Source organism: Cygnus olor, chromosome 11 (genome assembly GCF_009769625.2).
Source record: "Cygnus olor isolate bCygOlo1 chromosome 11, bCygOlo1.pri.v2, whole genome shotgun sequence".
NCBI classification, from domain to species: Eukaryota; Metazoa; Chordata; class Aves; order Anseriformes; family Anatidae; genus Cygnus; species Cygnus olor.
Genome location: NC_049179.1, coordinates 2,718,275 through 2,742,100, shown reverse-complemented (window position 1 = coordinate 2,742,100; position 23,826 = coordinate 2,718,275). Strand labels below are relative to the sequence as shown.

The window sequence follows — 23,826 nt, the reverse complement described above, 5'->3', positions numbered from 1 at the left end:
ATTCCTGGCGAACAAAGTTTATCTCTAGGATCCCATGCTCCTTGTCAGAAGTCTAAGTCACTTATACATTTGTAGGAGTAAGATGCAGTAACTGTGAAAAGGTTTTCTTAGAAATCAACCTAGTGTCTCCTTCCTATGCAGTTCATGTGGGTAGGGTAATGAACTTCAGCTGTAACTAATGGTGTAACACAATTCTTCAAAAGTGCCAAATTCTGCAATAGGCATTTCAATCAGGTAACACTGAACTAATTGTTTTATTAAACTCTTGTCAGATATTTGGCTAGTTAACGTTAAGCTTTTGATAAAATTGCTGTAGTTATTAATGAAAACAGTCAGGTAGTACAGGGCTTTCAGAGACGCCAGATTATCAGGAAGAGATAGTATATGACATGTTTTAATTGTTTTCCAAGACATGCTGTATTTTGACTAAAATTTCTCTTGTCTAACCCTATACTTTAGAAAATGTTTACAACTTGTCTGTTTTGGTTTTCTGTCATTTAATTAGTCTTTTACACACATTTTACACATACTCAGTTCATACCCACACAATATCTTTGCTTTCTTTATTCTAGAATTACACAATTAAATATTGATAAACGATTTGTTTAAATAACATTTACTTTGTCAGGTACGTGTCTGTGAATGCACCCATAATATGGGCCCTGAAGTCTGCTTATACAAAAAACACTTTTGTTCATACTTTTTCTGATATTACAGTTAATAAATATCACTTGATACAAAACTATGGATCAAATATTAGGTACTCTGTTGCATTATTAGGAGTTAATTGAAGACTGAGAGGCTTATATCTCCCCTGAAGGGAGCTTTTTGTGTTTAGAAAAAGACTAGTGATTTAGCTCTTCTGTTCTTAGGTCATGGTCTGACCTTCAACATTAACAGTTAGGGCAGACGCCACGTGGGTTGACATCTTGACAACTTCTTGGTTTCCCCCTCCTCCTCCTCATTTCATGCTTAAGAGGCATCCTTAGAGAAAGGGAGAACCTGCTGTACACTATTGAACCAGAGGCAAAATAACTTATTTGGCCAACATTACTGTAATTCTAGGAATATATAGTGCAACATTAAAGAATGTCTGGTTTAACTAATATTTCTTTGTTAGTAGCTCTGTGCAGAGGTCATGTTATCATTTGCGTTGTGTTACTTTGAACACTGAATAAATTGGAAGGTGATCCCATGATTGCTCCCCTGGGGACTCTCCAGTACCTGACCAACCCCTTAGTGAAGAACTTTTTCCTAACATCTAATTTGAACTTCCCCTGATGCAGTGTTAAATTGTTCCTTCATGTCCTATCACCAGTCACAAAAAAGATCATCTGCTTTTGAGGAAGATGGAGACAGCAATGAGGTCACCCCTCAGTGTCTTTTCTACGCAGAATTAATCAAGTATCCTCAGCTGCTCATTACAAGTCATACATGGAGACTGAAGTCCTTTTTCTAAGACACAAAGTATCAGCACTAACTTATTAGTTTACCATATTTTGAAAATTCAAATGAGTCATAAATGTGAAGATATATGCTTTTGAGTTTTTTCATGTGTAAACCTTTAACTTAAAACTTTGTTCTTTTTGTGTTATCTTGCAAGTAAGCCTTAGGTCAGTAAGTAGATTCCACTCAAATATTTCAGTTGCCTAAATTTGAGTAATTATTCAGTAACTTGGTGATACAGAAGATACTGGATCTTGGATGGGTCTGTTGAAAAAGCAATATCATCTTTTCTTCAGTTTGGAGAAGCTAAGGGTGTGTGTTTTGTGCAGAGAATAGTAAGGTACATTTATATTTAATATATACTATATGAAACCGTTTATACTTATGTACTTATATTTGCATATATTTCATATATATTCAGTGGAACATACATGAAATTAATTTTATATTTTCTTAAAAGTATGATTTCTTATAGTTGATAGCTGATGTCCATTCTTTTATTGCTAACAATTAAATAGGATATTAAAAAAAACAGTAGTGGAAAGGAAAACTGATTGACATGGTCATTGCGGTCTGAAGAGTTCAACTCTATTCGATGTCTTTAATTCCAGACACTAAGGGATGATTGTCTTGCTCCACATTTAAGATGGCAATATAAAAATGGTTAAACTGCTTATCTTTACTAAGTTCAGAACTGTTCACTTCTTCAGTTTTTAGTACATATAAAGTATGTCAGCAATTCCTGTTACAGGATTGTTGTCTTTAGCTGTTTAGAATAGTGGAGTGAAGAAGCAAATGGGAGTTCTACTGGCCATTCTTTCAGGGTATTTTGTTTGCAGCAGAAATCTTGAGATGAGGACTGTCTGTGTTAGAGAACTTTTCTGCCTACACTGTGTAAACATGCACTACATAGATAATATTTCAGGACTTTTCTTTACATTGTTCTTTATTGCTTTTTTTAACTTAAGAATATTCTTACAAACTTACTAAAGCAGTTCTGAAGGTGTGTATTCTGAAGAATGTCAATAATGTTCACTGGTTGGACTATGGGACAGAAGTCTTCTGAATGTGAAAATAACAGCAGTGTCTGCCAAGTCCATTTTCCTCAGTGACGACTAGTCTACATGCTCCTGTATACAGTGCTGAAGTCATAGTAAAATATAATTTCAGAAATAAATGCATTTCAATAGGCGGGATATTATTTGGTCTATCCTGTCTATATTTGTTAGATTTTATTTATTTACCTCTTTGTCTTGAGATTGGTTTGAACTGTGTATTTTTACTTAACACAATGCTTGTTCCATCTGGTTTATGCTATTTGATATTTGTGGTAGAGCTAGCATTTTAGAGATTTTTTTCAAGTAAAGTGCTTGAATACTGTCTTGAAGCAGGATGGCAGACTGCTTTAAAAATAAAAAATAAAGCATTTTGTAGTGAGGAATGTGTAAGTTGTTTCTCTGACTCAACCAGCACAGAAAAGAAGTAGGTGGAAGTTCTTTAGATGAAAAAGGTATTTATGGAAAGGAATATTTTGATAGCAAATAAAACACCAAGAAATAGCTAATATCATGCAGATAATAGTTGGTCTGAAAGTTGATGTTTTTTGTTTTGGCTACTAGTAAATTTAAAGAAAGACTTGTTCTTAACCGCATGTTCTTTTTAAATATCATCAATTCTAAAACCATATTTCAATCACATAGATCACCTCTGCTACAAAATTCAGCTGAGTTACTAGGTCACAGCAGCACTGCAGTATTGAGGATGTCTTTTCAATACTTCAGCTGTGACAGCAAACAGAAAGCACTGGAGCCTGATGATATGACAGGTCATGTGATGTCAGTGAATACCTTGTCTTGAAAAAGATAATATGCATGACCCCCCCAGTAAAAATGCATCATTCAGTAAAAGCAGAACCCTGAGAACTGCATGGACAGCACTAACACCAAGAGACCCAATTTGTAGTACTTGGTCCAGAAAAAGAGTAAGATGTTGTAATAGTCTCTAGCCAGTCACATCTGGTGGTCCAAAGCTGCTCAGGAGAGTGAAATACTCTACTCTTGTCTGTTCATAAGACTTGGTTACCATGGTCACAACCTTAGAGAGATACTTTTTCCTGTATTTTGTATGTATAGTAGGGGGTCATAGCAGTAGAGTTGTTGTTATATAGAAAACATTTTCTCCTTCATTCATTGGTACCTTTAACCTTCCCTGTCAAAAGCTTTGGGCTCATTTGTGTTTAAAATGCTCCAGATTTGAAAGCTGTCTTGTTTGTACTCTTTCCAATGTACAGTCTCTTTTATTGCTCTTTATTTTTGTTTTCCCTTAAGATTAGGGACAACACTTCTAGCTACTGTTTCTGGAACAAACCTTCTAGCCCCTGTATTTCTTTGACTGTCTACATCGGTCAGAATCTTTGTTACATAAACAGTTTTCTCCCTAACATACTTCTTTCTTGTATAGATGTATTCAGGAGTTGCAGAATATACCTCTTCCTTTATTTGTCTCTGCTGCCTACTCGCTTTGCAAATGAATTTCATTCTCTTCAGAAATGCTAACTACACTGGATAGGATAAATGTTTTCTAGTACTACCATGACTGCCCAGCCTCCCCCATCATCACAATCATTTCCCTGTGCACTCTGTGCCCTTTTATTGCAGCTTCAAATGTATGCAAATCTGTGCTTATAAACATACTGAGCTCTATGACTTAGAAGTATATGCAAGCAGGTACACCTTTAAGAACAGAGTTTTCTTTTGGAAGATGTTACTTATGATTATAAGGAATCTGAGATAATCACTATGAATAAATAATTTTAAGATGGGATTCCAAGTTTTTGAGATTGACTTTATGATATCATAGCCTTCTGTCAGTAGTAAGCTAAGCTGGTTGTTCAGGGAATTTCCTATGTGATATTCCTGTCTATAAATGCACTTTTTTCTTAATCCCCACTTGGCTTTTTTTATGTTGCTCTTGTATGTCAAGTGGTCTTTTATTCTTTTCCTCCCAGTATGAACCTGGATGGGTTTCTGTGGTTTATAAGAAATTAATTTTCTATGAATTATACCTACAAAATAGTATACTTGCTGGGGCATGATCTTGCCACAACCAGTTGCTGAACACTTTTGCAACTCAACCTGTTCGGTTTCTCAGTCTGCATCCACAAGTCTGTAGGATGTAGAAGTATGTCTGCCAGCATTTGGAAGGAAATACATATAAAACATTGATTTGCTTTCATATACATCAAGACTGCTCATTTATTTCATTCAGGTCATGGTCTTCAAAAGCGAAATACTGCTGTCCATCTTTCTGCAAGGAGCTGAGTGATGCTGAGGCACACTTAGGTGCAAATGCAGCCAGCAAAGCCTGTTTTTCATATTTGAAGTTGTCTAATACTAAAGAGTATGTAAAAACAGGTCTTTAAAATTTACTACCACGCCCCCAAAATTCTTGGATTCATTAATAATTTTTCACTATTTCTGCCTTAGCTCCTTGCCCATAATGGTAATATCCTATTATTTCACAGGGATATTACAGTACTTCTTTCTGAAGTAGTTGAGTGTGTAGTTAATTGTAGTGAATTGTGCAGATTAAAGTGATATAGAAAACAAGGATGGGTAGATGCATGTACACGTATACATCTCCTGCATAGTGGACTTGCAGTGGTAGGTCTTAGTGAGAGTTTAGTCTTCTACACTTAAGGCAGAGCTACTACTTTTTTGGTGACTTTTATTTTTCTTGTGTTCTGAATGATGCAGTGAGATCTGTGGAGAACTCCAAAAACTATTCTGTATGCATAAAGAAGCTAAACTAATATTGAGTGAATGACCATGTTATTTCCAAACTTAACTTTGCAAACACAATAATACTTTTAAGAATGTTTGTTCATTCATGTCTAGTATGTATTGTATAGTCCTTCCTTGAATTTTTGTGCTCCTGAAATATTGAAATGTTGCAGTGTTGGGAGCTTTGCAGCCAGTATTTCTTCTGAAGCATTCATAGGCAGTCTGACTGAAGATCTTGGGCCTCTTGTTTTCCTACTCAGTTCTGTAAGTCCTTGACACTGGCTGCAGATTCTGGGGAGGGATGAGGAAAATGATATCGAAAAGAATAGGGCCTGACTTTTTTTTCTGTAATAATATAGTGTAGTTTATGGCATTCAATTGAGTTGGAGGGGACAAAAAGGCAGTTGCATTGCTTTCTTCTGCTTTGAACGTGAAGAGTATTGGCCATATAACTGAGGTGATACTACAGTTAAGAGAGAGGAGTTTTGGAGAAATTTCAGATAAAGAAACTTTATACAGACAAATGCATTGTGTGAGATCCCTTAATCCCAGTCCAGTATTTTTAGCAAGTGTTACTGTTAAAACTTCAATGTTACTTTTTTTTCCCTTCACTGGCAATGAAAGGGGAAATTCATGTTGTATTACTTGAGGCTACAAAGAATTTAAACTTAGGGAAAAATATTTTACATTATAGCAGATATTTACTTTTAAATTGTCCACATGTCTCTTATTACTGATATTATAGGAAATGTAATAGTTTCTCAAGAGTTTAATTCGTGGAGGAAATTTGTAGTATATATTAGGAGCTCATTTTAAAATATATTCAAGCTCAGTTACAAAGCTTTAATGTCAGTTATGAATTAAGTACTATTACTGGAATATCTTCTGGTCACGAATGTTCATTCTAATTATTTCAATTGTTTATATTTAAATATCCTGTAAATTTCAGATATTGAGCCCTGTTTTCTATTCCCCAAAGTTTAGCATCTAGAGTGCTATAGAAAAATGTGTGGAATTTTTCCTGATTCCAGTCAGGCCTTGTAACTTGGTGGGAGGGGATGGGAATACAATTTCTATGTAAAACACATAAAGGGGAAGAAAATTTTAATTGGAATGTAACCTGAAGGGGAGAGAGAACAGAGCAAATTCATAAGGTCTTCATTCTGACTGACCCATAAGCAGCCCAGAGACTCTGGAAAAGAGGTGTCCTGCTGTCTTCAAACAAAATCAAATAATCTTTTTCCATTGGGGACTGTCAGCATTCCAACACATGAGCAAATGAATGACATCATATTTAGCTTTTCTGACAGCATTTCACTCCTCTGCACTAACCTAGGAAATCACATGAACAGTGGGGAAAATAGTCAGAAGTATCAAGAATTAGCAGTCACTAGTCAGAATTGGATTGATTTTAGACTCTACAATTTTTCCATGTTGGCTAGAATTTCCAAAGCCTAAGGTAAAGAGGTGGCATACAGCAAATGTTCCATTTTTCCTGATTTGTTCTCTAGGAGAAATGAAGAGGGTACAGTAAGAATGAAAAGAAAAACTGAAGAAAGTAACTGGAGAAGAGCAGAGCCAGAAGCTGCTCCTTGGGGAAATAGCACTCAAATCTGCCTGTATTGTGGATGTAATGTTTAAAGGAATCAGATTCCCGATATCCACACAACTGATAAAGCAGTCCATGAAACATTGTATTCATATTCCCGACTCTTAAGCTAGGTGTAACGCATTCAGGTATTTAAAAAGTTTCAGAGATAGACAGGTTTTAGTAACAGAATGAAAATTTTGAGCTTTCCCTTGCTATTTGTAACCTAGAACACTAGAGGACAGCACTAAAATATTGCATAAACATTATTGTTTACACTGTTAATTACACCCTGAAGGCTTTGTGGGAAGGAAAACAACTGACAGTTTTAAGAAAAGTTAGGGAAAGTGGTGTTTTGAAATTCCTTTGCTTCTTTTGAAAGTTGTATCTGACTTCATACGTTATACAAAATGTACTAAGTTTATTGCTGTTTAAGGTATTTGTTAGTCTCTTCAGTAGTTAAGCTTTTTTTAATGTAATAATGCTATAAAATAGAACCTTGTGTAGAATTACATTTTTAAGGTCTAGAAAGTAAGGAATTAGTTGGCTTGTCTATGAATATATGTTCATAATTTATCTGTTTACATGAAGTGTACTGTGTTAACATAATATTAAAATATTTTTTTTGTAAATAATGTCACAACATTCAAATGGGAATATGTATTAGCGTAGTTCCTTGAAAAAATTACAAATTGTGTTGTGTTTCTCTAGGCACACTGGAACGGCATGAAACAGGTGAAATAGCAAAAGCAATTCTTTCTTCCATTGAAGATTCAGAATACTTAGTGGCAGATGCTCTACTTCCTATATCTCAAGAGTTAAAAAGAAATAAAAATCCTGAATACAAATCCTCTAGCTCTTATAAGCTTGGCACGGCCTCTTATAATCTTACTCATACAGAAAAACCTTCAGATAAGGTAAGGATGTAAAGTAATGTGTTTCTCTAGAGCACTGATTTGTGATACAAATTATTTACCCTTTCATCTTCACTGTGGAGCCCTGCATTACAAACTTAAAACCGTCTCCACAACATTAAAGCCATGTGCCTACTTGTTTGGTTTCTGTACCATTTTGTAGAACGAGTGGGGGGTGTGCCTTATGTATGGCCAGTAGTAGATCATCTCAAAAGGATTTTTTGGGGAATTTAGCACACGTTTTGACCCTATTTGCTTATGGTGCTAACTTAAGACTGAATCTATTAGCAACACCCTCAGGGCAATTGAACCCACACCTTCAGTTGGAAGCCTTGAGAAAAAGCATATCATGGCACAATGCCACTGGCATTTCCCCTATTGCTCTTCTACAAAAGTGCAGATTTCTCTTGTCATGCAGTAATTTTTATTGGTTGTTTGTTTTCTGTTAACATTGGGGAATTGAGTGAAAGTGCTTTTCATTTATATTAGTGCAATTAACTTTGGCACTTTATTGCTTAAAAAGAGTACGGTGGTGTTCACTGTGGGCCCCAAATAGGTATGTCAGTCTTCAGAAGTGATATGATCGAGCACAATATTTAGCTTTATTGAATAATTTTTCACTAATGTTATTAAACAAAATAATTGTGACTGATGGAAAAGATGTTCTCTTCCTTCTTGTTTTCCTTTTTTTATATTTTGAATAATAGAAGGAAACACCATACAGAAACTAGTGCTAATATACTGTTAAAGCTGAGAAAAGGAGTACAAAGATACTAGATAATGAGAAATATATTTGAAAGCGCATAAACAAATTTGCTTATGGCTTAGATATATATGTATATTACTTTTAAAAAATATCTATGAATAGCTGTATTTGTTAAATGTAAGACTAACTTTTAAAAGTGTCTCAAATTTAATACAATCTCGGATTCAATGGAGTATGTATTACCTTATTCAGGCTGGAAGATAATGGTAAATACCTTTTCCTCACAGCCTGTTTATCATGAGTTAAATATATTCACTGAATTTTTGATACAAGCATATCTTAAGAATGGGGATTCAGCATTGCTTGTTTGAGTGTAGTACTTCTTAATACATTTTTGGAATAGTTTTTCTCTGCAATGAACCAGAGGAAGACAATCTGTTATTCTTCAACAGTGAATGTAGAACAAAAATACTTTCCTACGAGTATGGAAAGGTGAGAAATGTTTTCCCTTAACTTGCATGTAGGAACAGCCTTCACAATGGTCTCTGGCCTTTTCCTGGCTTTTTCGATTGTGTTAAATGAAATGGGTTTTCCAAAATTCAGTCTGCTAAAGGATAGCTTAATCCAAGTCTTCATTCTGAACTTTCTTTTCTGTTTTTTTCTTTATTGCGCTTAAAGTTTTTATATGCCTTTGAGTTTATAATTATGCTTGTCGAACTCTTTATATTTCTCTTTGACCTTTTACTAACCCTAGTCTGATTTCTAAAGTTCTTTTTGATCCCATTTACTGAAAAGTCTTATTAGAGCATAATCCTGCTGAGCATGTTGTGGGGCAGATGGTGTGCTAGTTGGCCATTGACACAGAATCTGATCTCACCATTGCTTTATTAAAAGGAATAGTTTCTTCTAGTAACTTTAAAGAGAAATAACAAAGTTATAAGCATCTTTGAAGCATAATTTTGGCCATACATTTTAAATCAAAAATTGCATGGGTTTAAAGTAGCTGGAAAGGAAATGTACTGCTCGTGGAATATAGGAAAGCAGTTTTTGGCAGATTATAAAGTATGCAGTTTAATGTGCTTTAAGGATTATTATGATTTTAAATTGGAAGCAATGTCACAATAGTTGACAGTGGAGTTATAATAATTTATAGCACTTCTTGAATAGGCATGTGTCTTGGCTACTCTGAATCTGCAATAAAATATTCCATTTACATTTTTAAACTTTGCACCTTAGTTATCTTGTTCTAACAAAAACTCTTTGAGAGAATATTATTGATGACTCTTGGACTTCCCTATGACTGTCAAAATACCTTTTTTCTTTCACCTTCTCATTTTTTGTCTTTGTAGTCATGTTATGTTAGTCTAGTTCCTTAACAAATGGAGATCTGTACTTAGGAAAACTGCTCTTAATTCAACTAAAATCTGCTATCCATTGCGTCCAGCATTTCTCCCCACTTCTGTCTCCATTAGAGAAGATTCTGTAGATTCCTGTGGGAGATACTGGAAGCTAAATGTATAGGGTGTAGCCAAACCTGGGAAGATAATGACAATGGAGGTCCACTTAATGCTTTTCCAGAAACCCAATGTGGTCTGCACAAAGGGAGCATGCCACCCTGTGGCTTTTTATACCTGACACTTTTTTTATGCAGTTCAAATAAAGGCTTCTTATGAGTTCCACCACTTTTCTTAGTTCTTATTCTGGAATTTTTTTCATCTTTTTCTTCCAAATGTTTTGTGTTGACTATTTTGGAACATTGTGGCTTAGCATCTTGAAATAATTTCCTGAAATCCACTTTCCGTCAAACTAGTGGAAGTTCTGTGGATATCAGTGGGTTCAACACTTCATGCTGTATTGTCAGGTGTATAATGATGACACAGATCAAACTATCATGAAAATTTCAGGTTCTCGAAAGTCTTTATCAAAACGCATATAAACAATCACTTTCATTATTCATTTGCTTCTTCGGCAAATTGTGTAATAGAAAGTTAACATGTTAAATCATTGATAAGACTCTGATTTTGTGTGTGTATATAACTTTAACCTGTTTAAGAATTCAGTTTCAGAAGACTTATGAAACGGAAAAAGTGAGGAGGCTCTTCTGTCCTTGTCAATATTACGCTTGTAAGCAAATCTCATTTTGTACAATGATCAACATGAAGATCACAAGCAAGATTCAGTATTTTTTTATTACATTGTTTTGTCATTAAATATTATATTTAAGACAAATTAACATCTGCAAGAAAATGGTCTTTCTTCCATCCTAAGAAGAAAAATATTCTCACATAGCATTCCAGCTTCAAAGGCTTTCTTTCAAAACATTTGTCATCATGTAAATCACAGATACAAAAGCAGAATGCTTTGATTTCATGGTGTTTTGACCATTTTAATTCTTTTATTGTGCTGCACGTGCCAGTGGGAGTACCAATAACAGATGAGTGTGACAAATGCAGTTAACACAAGATCCATATTAATGTTGTCAAATACCCTTGATGTATTTAAACAGATTTTAATTATTTTCCATGTCAAAAGACCTGAAATATATAGTTTAATAGTTCTTCAAGAAAGCTTTACTTAATATGTGAATGTAAAACCTCTCATAAAAATGAAACTTTTATATTCACCTTAGTCATTGACATAGGGTATTCATCAAGTCGGCAATTTGTGTGGCAAAGTGCCATTTGAATAGTGTATTGTTAGAATACTTATGGTCCACTTGACAAGGGCTCTTGCTGTAAATAGTGCAATTTGACTCCAGCTGTTAAAGAGTGGCTTTGACAGCAGCCAAATAGAATGGAGATGCTTTACTGCACCGCAGAAAAATCAATATTGGGTTCTTGTTCATAGTAACCTGCTTTTTCTTCCCCCCCAACCCGCCCCCCCCCCCCCCCCGTTTTTTTCCCAGATTTACACAAGACTACATAGAGTTCATTTGTGGAGGTTTAAATATTTTTAAGTGTCTGCTTTATTTTCAGATTAATATTAGCAATAAACGATGCATGTGTTTAAAAAGAATAATAATCAGAAAGTATTTTGTGGATGTATGTAAGCAATGTGGTAACACAGCATTATTTCAACTCTAGCTTATGTGGATGAGTATTAGGATGTGGGTGCATAAGTTATGTAATTAATGACAGTCTTTCCTTCCTCTGTATCTCTTTTCCTTTTTTGTACTGCTTCTGTGCTATCGTGTTGTTGGTTTTTTGTTTAAAAAAAAGCAGATTTCTTTGTTGTTCTTCCTGTAACAACCCCCACAGATGTTGACAATCTGTAGTGCCATTGTAGATTTTCCTGAAGCATAGTCTTGCTGGTGCTGAACAGTTTTCCAGCAGTATTCAGTGACACAAGGTTGCTATGATACCTGGCCAGTAGCAATAGGTATTGAATCACTGGTCTTAATTACAATAGACTACATACTAGATTGTGTGCTCATGGTGTTTGTATGGAACTAGCTCTCATCATACCTTTAAATCATACCTATATTTGATATCAAAGCTGTGTAAAAAGCTGAAAAGCTGTTTTTTAAATATGCATACATATATATATTCATACTTCGATACGTGATATGAAGATTTAATTGATGCACAAGTTAGATGTTTGGGAATTGTTTCCTCAATGTTTCACAAATATTTTATATTAGAAAATTTCCCAGTTTTTCAGTTTAAATAATTTAGATGTAAATCTGTGTTTACCACGCTTTTATATTTTTAGTGCACTTTTAATGTGATTAGAGCTTCCTCTAGATAAAGATGTTGGAGGAAGAAGAGCTTCTAAAATTTGTAATTGCTAAACTAAATGATCAGTGTTGGTCCTTGGTTTTTTGAATTATACTACTAAAGAGCTAGACTAGGAAAGAGAAATTTTTAATATTCTCTTCATATCTGTGTAGGTAAGATGAGCAAGATGATGAGGGGATGAAATATATTTATCTACATATGAGCATTTATGGGAATTTTTATTGTTTTATATATTTCACTTGACTATTTCTTTAAATGCCGATCTTTGAGCACTGAGCTATAACACAGTGTTAAAGAATGGTGCAGAAAGTCAAAATATTGAAGTGTACAAGATCTGTAAAAAGTAATTTGATTTATGTAATTATTAGAGTTAAGTATAACTGGAGTAGTTAATTAACAGATACTATGGCACTCTTAAAATGCATTTAAAACATTTTACCTAATATTTGAACTAAAGAACTCCTTATTCACTTAATAGCATACATATTTTACTCTTATCAAAATATACGTATGATGCCTCTGAAACAGAGGTATTTCCTCCATAGGAAAGTCAAGTTCATATTTTTTTATAATTTCTTAAAACGGAAGAAATACACAATAAAACGTACAGAAGTAATAAATTAAAAACCCTACTTTGTGTTGTAATATTGTACAGAAGCAAAACGCAAATAAGTAGACTAGGACAACAGCAGAAATTTCTTTTTGTAAGATAATGGGTGCAATTGAAAATTGTTATTGGAAAACTGGAAAATAACTAGAAATTAAATCTTACCAATGGGGAAACTGATAGAATAATGGAAATGAGTTCAAAGCACAAATACCAAACAATACTTTTCAAATATGAAATCAGAATTGGTACCATAAAGCACGGTACATTAGAGTCCTTTTATTTATTTTGTTTTGTGATATTCAGAGTGGTACTATACAGTTACAAATTTTGATCATTTGTAAGAAACGGACTACTAAGGCCAAATCCAAATGGAAAGAAGAATGTTTCTCTTTAAAGTTGGTAACCTTTTTGTAATTCTGCCAATGTATTTCTTTTTTTGTATAGGGATTGGTTTTCAGAAACTGTATTTAGTAGTATATTATTTAAATGTAGTAGTAAAATGAGAAAAGAAACAAAGATCTATATATAGATTTGCCATAACCCAGATGCAACGTACTTCAGTACCACATTTCTTGAGAAAGACACAATTATGTATTTTGTCAAGGGACCAATGTGGCAACATAACTACAGTGAAGGAATCACTTTGGAGTTATGACATAAAATAGGTGACAGTCAAAGGGCATCATGATCCTGAGAGAGGTTGATAGCTTGGACCCCATGCTGGCTTTGCTGAAAGTTACTGCAGTTTTCTGAATTCATCAACCAAATCAAGAATTTGTTGATTTTAGTGTTTTCTCCATTGATTACCTCGAAAAGAAACGAAAAAGCTGACATCGTGATATTGTAACATATTTTACTCTCACAAATGTGGATAGTAAGCAACACAGGTTGACTAAAATCTGTGAATAATCTTTAAAGTTTTGTTTCAAAAAAGTCACAGTACTTATATACTTCTACAAGTTTTTCTCTGGTATTATACTGAAGGTGGCTGACTTAATATGTTCGTTTTCTTTGTCTAAAAAACTAATTGGACCCTGTGTTAAAGCTACAGAAGTGCTATAAGGTTCTACTAGAAACAGTTCAATATCCGTAGTTCTTGTAAAGTATTTCACACTGAAGGACCATTTACTGAAGCTAAGCTAGCCATTGCTGTCTTCATCCTTCTCATCTTTCCATGTACCTCAGTTGCCATGCTGCAATTCCCTTCTCTATCCCTTGGAAACTGTAGCAATTTTTTTTCTTTTCTCTTTTTTTTGGGGTGGGGTGTATGTCATGTTTTCAGTTTCTACCCTATTGAAGTGCTGTTCCCTATATCTTAATCTCCATTGATGGTTGTTTCTTTTAGTTCTGTATGTAAAGTCCTATACAGTTTTGAATCTTTTATTTTACCTTTATCTCTAGAAATATCCCTTTAGAAGTCCCTAAGATGTAACTTCATCTGTAGATTGGCCTAGTTTTTCCTTGTAAGTGCTTTACCTTATTATAATTCTGAAATGATAGCAAATTAAATCATCTTTGTAACCTTTATGTTTTGACATTGCACAATAGAGTTCTTGAAGATTATTCACAATTCATGACAGGAATGGTGGAGTCTTTGCATTTGTGGCAACAAATATTTTCTGTTTTAAACATTAGATTCCCGGCTTTTTAAGTATAGTTTGATTAGCGTTATTTTAGTGAAGAGAAGTACCAACAGGTGTTCAGATCTGTGCTGAGGTGTGTCCCTACGCCCATTCGAAACAGAGTGGTAGCTTTGTCAGAAATACATTGGCAGCTTAAATGAAATCATGGAACTAGGACATGGAGCGCTTGCAAAATGGTTTCTTCTGAAACCAACACCCAAATTTACTTTGCAAAAGAAAGACTTGTTATCTGTCAGCATTCTTCTAAAAACATTAAATCTCTTGCTTCTGTTAAATAAAACAGAAATAAAGTACTGAATTGCAGATCAATTAAAAAACATTATCAACAACAAAGCAAAAAACAACAACAAAATAACACCAGTGCTTACATTTCCTTCTTCTGATGTGTTTTTCCTACATGTTCTTACCTACTTTTTCTACTACCTACTCTTTCCTACTCACACCTGAATTTGGTCTGCTGGTCAGGTTTGGCTCTTGCAATTAATTCTGAGAGATGAATTAGCCAACCAGATATGTCTCAACATTTATTTGCAAATACTGTCCTCTTGGAAACCTATGCAGTGCTACTGCCTTTTGTAAGATTAAATAACTCTCAAAGAAAGAATGGCATGAAAGCTATCGGTACAGAGATATTGCTGCTGTTCTGACATATCCTAGAAAATGCCGTTAATGATATAGGAGCTGAATAAAGTCCAGTCTGCAGATTCATCAGTTTTTAAGGATGGCATTTTCTAGGCTAGACTACATTATAGTATCTAAGGATTTAATCCCATAATTTCCTGTTTGCTTGTTTAGGAGAAAGTCACTTTCTTAGAATTCAATCTAGTACTTTTTATGTACTTTTAAATTATATGGATGGGTTTCTTACAATTCCATATGGGGAATGTACAATCAGAGCAGCCCAGGGCAAATGCATTATTTCAGCTGGAGTCACCAAACAGCCATGTATTAGTAACTTATTTTTTTATATACGTCAGTCCTTCTTGGAACAAAGTTATATTCCCATGCTGTTAGCCTTCTTCTATGATCATGTTGGCAGTATCTCTTTCCAGCATTATTCTCACAGATATTTGGATGTTCATTCTTCCAGTAAATTGTTCAGTATAATTATTCCCAGATCCATGAGTCGACTTTGTACTTTGTGGATTACTGTGGCATTATTTGTCCAGCTGATCTAGGAAAAATGACAGATTTTCCATCTTACAGATTTTCTAAGTGCTGGGTAAGGCTAAAAAAAAGTTTTGGCTATCACCCATCTCTGAGCCCTGCGTGTTTCTAAAGATTAATCATTTTTGGTTAGGGAACTTACTTCTACATTCAAGATAAGTTAATATGTTAAGAAGTAGATATAACATACAAATATTTAGTATATAAATTAATAAGACTTCATTTAAAAACACCTCATATTTCCCTTCTATCTAAGCTTTTCATGGTGCAGAGACTGTCTATGTAGACAGATTTTATTTTGAGGCAAATGGATCCCCAGTTCATTTGGATTTTTTCTATAATACAAACGTTACATCGAAGAGACATTGTTAAAGGTATTAAAAAGGGTAAATGAACATGAGAAAAAGTGCTGAATGTCCACCTCAAGAGAATACTGTCTGTCCTATGACTATTACTAACTGAACTGTCTGAAGTTAAGTGATAAGAATGACCTCATTATAGTAATGTTGACTCTGTATGATGCTTGCCCTATGCATAACATCAGCATTGCTTTGGGGAGGGTAGGCCTGACCTGTCTTTGCCTGCTTTGGGAGGCTATAGATACTTTTAGTGATAAATTGTTGACATGCTCCCTAAAATCAAGTGATCCTTAAGAAATAGGCAGGATAGACGTGGGAGTGTGGATGGATTGTCTGTAGGAGTTGTATTGGGTTAGAACACACGTTTATCTACTATGTAGAGATGAAAGTGCAACTGATGACTTGAATCCTTTAGCCCTGTGCAAATTTTTTAAGACCATGTGTACTTAAGATCTATTTCAATTGTATACCTATAGTCTGTAACTGTTTTTTAACCAAATGCATCTTTGCCCATAACCTAAATTGTTCATTTCAGCAGAGCAAGAGAATGAAATGAGATAGCTGTGTATTTGCAAATGACAGAGGGCTTACTGTGAGTAAGACTGTTTTGAATAGTTGATTCAATTAGGATGGTGATAGAATAAAGAACTAGAAAATGTTTTAAGCCACTATTCCTATAAAACATCCATGATGTCTTGCCAAAAGATTCAGATAAAAACTTTACCTCTTGGATTTATTTCTCTGAAAACTGAGACAGGTTTTCAGAAGAAGAAGAATATGCCATGGTTTCATACAATTTAGGAAGTTTTCAATAGTAAATCTTGTTAAGACTGTGTAACACTCATTGCGTAAAGTTATGAACTTAACAATGCAGGTTTGCTGATCTGATTTAGCTCAAACAAAAAAACCTATTCAATATTATTGATGACCAATAGATTATTTTTCAATTACAAATGCATAAATATGGCAAGACCACATTTATATCTATTACCAGTTCTTCAAACATCACCATGGAATTTGATGCTTTCTCTTCTGATACTGTGTGACTGAAATTTTGGTTCAGTAATTTCAAGAGTAAGGTTTTTTTCAAATATTTAAGTTCAGGGAAATTTGCAATTGAGGTTCAAGCCCTATCTGAATGCTCTGTAGTATCTTACTATTCTAGTATTTCTCCATTTTATGATCTGTTTGAACATGCGCTTTGTACTACACTAATTCTGACTGTTATGCTAAAAGGCTGGATTAAATTTTCTTCTTGCCCTTCATATGAATAAAACAATTAAATTAAGCTTTCAAAATTCGAAGTAACTTTGTCATAACTAGTAAGTTAAGTTTTACCAAGCTTGTAGTTTTATCTGTAGAAGTTGAATCTGAAAAATATATTTTCCTAGTCAATAAAGAGGTGTTGTATTTGTAGTGCAGATTTAAGATGTGCTCTTTGAAATCTGAGACTTTTGTGGAACTTGGTAGCAATATTTTATGTTCATAAACCAGTTTGACGCCCCAAACACAATTTCATTTATCTTTATATTCTAAGCTTTATAGAATCTGCAAAAGCGTCCATCTGTTCAGCTGAGATTGCCTCAAATAGTGAGTGGTCAGAGAGACTTAGCTGATAAAGGTCAAAGGAGCCTCTTGACCTTGGGATACTTGCTAAAGCAATTGGAGCATAGGGACTGATATACAGTTAGATATAGCTTGCTAAAGCAATCTCCACTTTAATTGGTAATGATAGCAGGAATACACAGTAAAGTCATTGCTGAAAGAAAACAAAAAGTATCCAATATAGTAATTTATTACCAGTCAGTGGGTTTCATGCACTAGGTTGTTTTACCCCTGCAGTGGTCAGAGAAAGCAAAAAGGTACTCTAACACTTAACTGGAAATGGATGCCCTGCTGCTATCAGAGATGCATGGTGGTCAAATGATTGCCTGTGCCATTAGCTTGGTAATGTTTTCTCTATTGTAAACTCAGCTCCCCATGTTCTTCCTGTGCATCAGCTGCAGATTGAAGGCTTTCTTGTTTGTCTTCTATTTGTGCTGCCAATCATCAAGCTGCTGTCCACCAAGCACATTTCAAGGAGGCAATTTTTTTTACTACTATCGACTATCATCTCCAGCAGCCCAGGGCTCAGAGGATTTAGAAATGAATTTAATGCTTTAATTTACACTGTGCCAGCCATTTTGTGCATTGTTTATGTATTTGTATTTTTGAGAAAATTACAAATTTCCTATTTTGCAAAACTGTTAGATTGCACCTGCAAATATGTCCCTGAAACATAATTGCTTCTTACATATATTATGTAATGTTACTATTTTCATTTAAAAGGTTAAAAAGAATGTCTAGCCAGGTAAAGCCACTTACTAAGGTATTCCATATTCATATTTAAAAAAACAAACAAAACAACAACAAAGACTTGCTACCCACCATCAAGGACAAAAGCATCATGGAGAATAGAATAGAGCTGTCACTGGCAATACAAGCAGTTATTTAGGACAACTGGACGTGGTAGCCGTCCTTCATTCAAAACAGTTCTTCCAGATCCGTGAAACAAAAATTTAAAACATAGGGTAGGAGTAACAGACAGATTTTTACAAACAGCTGTGAGACGTGCTTATTTTTTTATGAGCCTAGAGGCAGACCAATGATGGGACGTGATTCCAAGAAAAGTTAGGAGTTCTGAACTTTCTTTTCAGTAAAAGTGTTCTCTAAGTATACTTTGAGTCTGGTTTTCCTTCTAGAGTCTACCACATGATCTTGCCACTTTGTTTCTTTTATGTAAAATAAATGTCAAGACCATTCTTGTCAAATCTATTTTTAGCACAAAGCCAACAAGAGTGCACCTGGTAAAGAAAGCTGGAGTGCAGAAATAGTACGTATACATGAGGAGCTGAAAAAATACAGGAATCCCTGCCAGCTAATGGAAGTGTGTATTTTTCATGGAATATTGTTCCTAGATTAAGTTGTATCCCAGTGGAAAAATGCTTTTAGAGATGAGAAGGCAGCTAGATAAAATAACACTTGAATTGTACTTCCCGTTAAAATTTTACATAGTATGTACGTCTTAAATATGTTAAAGATAACACTGGTCTATTTGTGGGCTATGGTAAAGGTAGCCCCCTACCTCCCACTACTCATAGACAAGGGAAAATGTTTTCTGGGCTGCTAAGGTGGTTTTGTAAAGATTTGTAAAGAGAAAAAGAGGGAAGTAAAAGAGCAGTCTTCGAAGTTATGGGAAGGAAGGGATTCCATGTTAGAAGAAATCCTGCAAAGTTGGCTTGTCTTGTCCTGGCTCAAATACCTTTAATAGCTCCCTAGATGGCCCCTAGAGAGGTCATAGTTGCCATGCATGGCATATAGCTTGCCCTTTCAAAGCCTCCTTTAATCCTTTCTTTCCTACATATAGAAAGCTGTCATTCAACCAGAGATGATGAGTCTCTGGATATAAATTTTGGTCTGTAGCCAAGCTTCTTTAAAGCTCACAGGTGAAGGCCTCAAATGGAGCATTATCAGTGAATGAAGATTCCTCCAAGCAGCAAATGCTCTGAACTCCGGTTGTTAGCAGGAACGTCATCAACATGGCTGTGTTTTTGAGCAAGGGAGATCTCACCTCTTTACTGAACTTCAGCATCTAACAGGGTTTTTGTTTGGTGTGGAGAGGGGAACAAACACTATTTTACTTCAGAATTTGTTTAAATTAAGATGTGATGGTTTCAAAAGCTTTATGAGATAATTCATCAGTTGTGTTAGGAACTAGCCAATATTTTAACTGAAATGGCTGATGGTGGTATTAATTTGGTGATAACGTATAAAGACACAATAAAATAACGTGCTTCCTACTTGTCAGTTTTCAACTAAAAAAAGGGATATTAGGTATATCATGATAATGAGAACATGTTTCTAGTGACAGTTTTTAGACTTTACAAAAACATGTTTTTCTATTACTAAAATTTACTTTCTTGACTGGCATAGATCTCCTTCAGAGTGAATTCTTGTTAAACTTATTCCTAGTGATGCACAAAAAAGTGGCAGCACATTCAGCTAATTCTTAAAACTGAAGTGCAGTGGTGTGCCTTAGCCATTTATAGTTATTTTAGATCCATACACCTGGATAATGACAAAAAGGACAAAGATCAGCTTTTAAAATCTGGATCAAGTTACTGAAGCCATGAAAAGCTTTTTCCCTGTAACAACTTTCAGAAGTTTTTTTTAATAAATAATCTTCCTAATTGCTCAGCTAAATAATGAAAGTAGATGAACATTGGCATCTCTTTCCTGACCACCAATGTGGAGTCAGGGTAGGCCATGCCAACAATAAAATTTAAAATGAACAATGGTAAATCAGAAAAAGAAGCCTCTGGTCATTTAACCTGCAGAATTGAAGGAAGCCTTTGTATTATTAGATGAATCCTTTTTTTTGACATGAAAATTTGAAATTCATTGGGAGAATGTTAAGGCTTGAATGGCTTGATATTTGGGTATACACAGTACTATCAGATCAGCTAATTTGGGTTTGAAAGATCCCATGATATATGAAATTGCATCAAGCAAAAATTGACAGGAAAAAAAAAGTATCTTATTACAGAGACCTATGTGTTGGCAACACGGAGACCTCAAAGTTGGATCATGTGGTTCAGAGACAGGTCATGCTTTGTTGTTGCAACTGCTATTAGCCCACTTTTTGAAGCTGAGTTATTAAATTCTTCATATGTTCACTTAAAAATGATAATTCTGATACTTATCTGTATATAGTAAAACTTATTTTTGTAAAATACTTCTGGAATTTCAGGAAAGACAGTACAGAATGTAAATAATTTAATCTACTTCTCAATAGCCATCATCAAATGCTATTCCCAACTCTCCAGTTCATACTTAGTTTTATGGGTTTCCTTCCATTTTGTCATCTTATGTTACAGTGAACAGCTTGTCCATATTTCTAAATAGTGTTTTATGTCTGAAGCTTTAGATGTCCACCTTCTTTCAATGGAATTAAATGCCTATGGCAGAGAGCTAAGATAACTTCATAGATGTTTTTAGGATCAATGTCAATAAGCTTTCATATTGCCAATAAACATTTATTGTGACCTTGCACCCAGTAGCATCACCAGATGCCTCAACAGATTGACAATGTCAAAGTATTTTCTTTTGTTTGTATGGTGATTTTTCTAAAGGCTTCTAAATGCTAGTCGACCAAATATAAATGTATAGAACAGAGAAGAATGTTCAAAGCATAAGAATGCTTTCTATTAATGTTAAAACTAGACTACGAATTCCAGTGTTTGCATTCCATGGGATTCTCCCTATGTACCAGTAAATATTGTAATTAATGATTAAAATAATCCTAGTGCTGAAAAACAGCTATATATATATATATATATATATATATATATATATATAAAGGAAAGGGATAGAAAGAAAGAAAACCTGAACAAACCATTGTAATCTCTTATTTATGCCTTCCTATAGAGATCTTTAAGATTTTGTATTTAGAGTCTATCTTCACCTGTTGGTAACATCATTCGCTAAATAACAGAAGGGCAAATTATTTTATTATCCAAAACTAAGAAGACAAATTACTTGTAAACACAGTTAAATTTGCACTTGTGTTATTTGTAACTAAAATACTAACAGTTTAGGAATAGTTAATCTTATAAAACTTGTTAGCAATGTAAAAGGAGTTAGGTAAAAGTACTCTTGAGAAAGATGAGTTAATCAACATTGTATTCAAATTAAATCCATCTGTCGCCTCATTTTACTAATATTTGGTGATAGTTTCTTTTTCAGATTCAGTTCATATGCTCAACAGAAACAGTTCTTCATTTGCATTAGCAGAATATTTTTGACTATCACAAAAAGATCTAGAAAATCCTGTATCACCTGCGCTATGGAATATGGTGCTATGATGTCTCTTTGCAGAAGCATCACTGGGCTGAAAATTTGCTTCTCTATCTTTCTGCTTGTACATGCTTGCTTGTAAAAATGAAAAAGCTAGAATGAACACAGTGCTGAGAGTATAGGCTTGTGCAGGACAATAAAAGCATACAAGCCGTAACTGCTTAAAGAAAAGGGCAAAAGAATCAAAATGGAATTTATACTCATGTCTGTTGTTTCCCTGAAGGTAAAAGATGCTTCTTTAATAGATAGAGCAGGTTTCTGATATCAGATGTTACCATCTCATAATTTGATTTTAACATTTGATGATCCTTCCAGTAACTTCAGAGGACTGCCCCTTGGTAGTGAGGCACAATGATTCCTATGAAAGAAAGTAGTTCTTTTCCTGCAAACTCTTCTGAAGTGTGTCTCAGATAAAATAAATAAAATAAATAAAAAAAAAATCAATTTCTTCTCTATAATGAAAATTTATTAGAATATTCTAAGTTTAAAAGACGTTAGGGAATTGGGATTGCAGTATTTAAGTACGTGTCCCTTTGCATATATTAAACTATGTAGAAGAAAAATCTTTTTCCTAAGTAAGAAGTGAATAAATATGATTAAGTTAAACTTAATGGAGTTAATGGATTTAGCCTATTCCATATGCAACTCTATGCTGATATCTATAAAATTACAAAATATTATGGATTTGTCTTTGGACGTTTAATATTTTTCTTTCAGATAATGGATAACAGCCTCGTTCGACAGCCCTTTACTGTTTTACCAGTTAAGACAAAATGGAACAGTGCAAACTTTCATATTCTCTTATTTGATCTGGAAAAACTTTTGGAACTTCTGCTGTCATCTCAACTCTGTGGATTAAAGTCATCAAATTCATTCCACAACCTTGACACTACAGAAAGAGCCAAAAGTACTACTGAGAAAAGGGCACTGACATTAAAAAGAAATAAAACTGCTGGTTCCATATCAACAGTGGATGGGCAAGTAGATGCTGTTTGTGCAAACCACGTCAGTGGGGATACTAATGCAGTTAGATCTTTGGAAGAAAGTGGTGGCATAAAAAGACAGAAAAAAATGAAGAGTTCAAGAAAGATTAGAATGCAGTCATCAGGAAACATTGATGTGGACATCGCCACAGATATAGCTAAACTGCTTTTGTCGTGTCTCTTACCCTGGGGTGTAGATAAAGAAATAGACAATCTTTGTGTAAGACACCTAGATATTTTGCGGCTCCAGTGTCCAGTTTCTTTTGGATTTGTGTCAAATGAAAATCACGTATCACTGATGTTGCCAGGATGGAAGTGCGCTGATTGTGGTGTGCTAGAAGAACACACATTAAGTAACTTGTTTTCAAAAAGAGTGTTTGATTTATCAAACAAGTACCTTGCTGCAACTGAAGGACAAACTGAAAAGAAGGATGGACCAGTGAATAATACTTATGGAGCAAAGGGATTGGAAACAGTTATTTTCTTATTTAACAAAATAGCTTTAATCAACAGGATAATTAACATGCCTTCAGCAGATACAAGTGAAATTGAAAGGTAAGAACCTTTTCACCTTTTCTTTGAGCCTTTTTTTTTTCAAAGTAGTTTGAAAGAAAAGGGAGGGGAGGAGGAGGGAATGACATGACCAATTTTGTCCTTAAATATGGATATATTCAGTGGAATTTGCATTCTTTCTGTAGAGCTTTTTTTTGTAGGATGTTTTTTGAATGAAAGAACAGGTGAAAGTTAGGTATCTTTATAGTTGATGAATAAACTGATATAAGAAACTTTTCAACTGAACAAGAATTTGAATTATCCAACTTCACACCCTGTCTTTCCAGAGAACTCTTTTCCTCACTATTTAAACTAAGGAGAATGAGGTCTCTTCAAGCACATTTGGAGACATGTATTAACGCATTTGTGCTGTTTTAACTTCCATTCCCTATAAGCAATATACTTCCTTTACAGTGGAACCCGTGCCTCCACAGATAAATAAAA

The 23,826-nt window shown here is 34.4% G+C and overlaps 1 protein-coding gene across 6 annotated transcripts in view; it reads left to right on the top strand.

The window, feature by feature from the left end:
- The window catches only part of WDR72 (WD repeat domain 72), a 121,128-nt gene that overhangs the window by 32,919 nt on the left and 64,383 nt on the right, over positions 1 to 23,826 (top strand). For all 6 annotated transcript variants that reach the window (XM_040570310.1, XM_040570312.1, XM_040570309.1 and 3 more), the window contains 2 exons: positions 7,528 to 7,733; positions 22,565 to 23,385. In XM_040570310.1, coding sequence (XP_040426244.1) covers positions 7,528 to 7,733; positions 22,565 to 23,385 — 1,027 coding nt within the window. The remainder of the gene's footprint in view (positions 1 to 7,527; positions 7,734 to 22,564; positions 23,386 to 23,826) is intronic.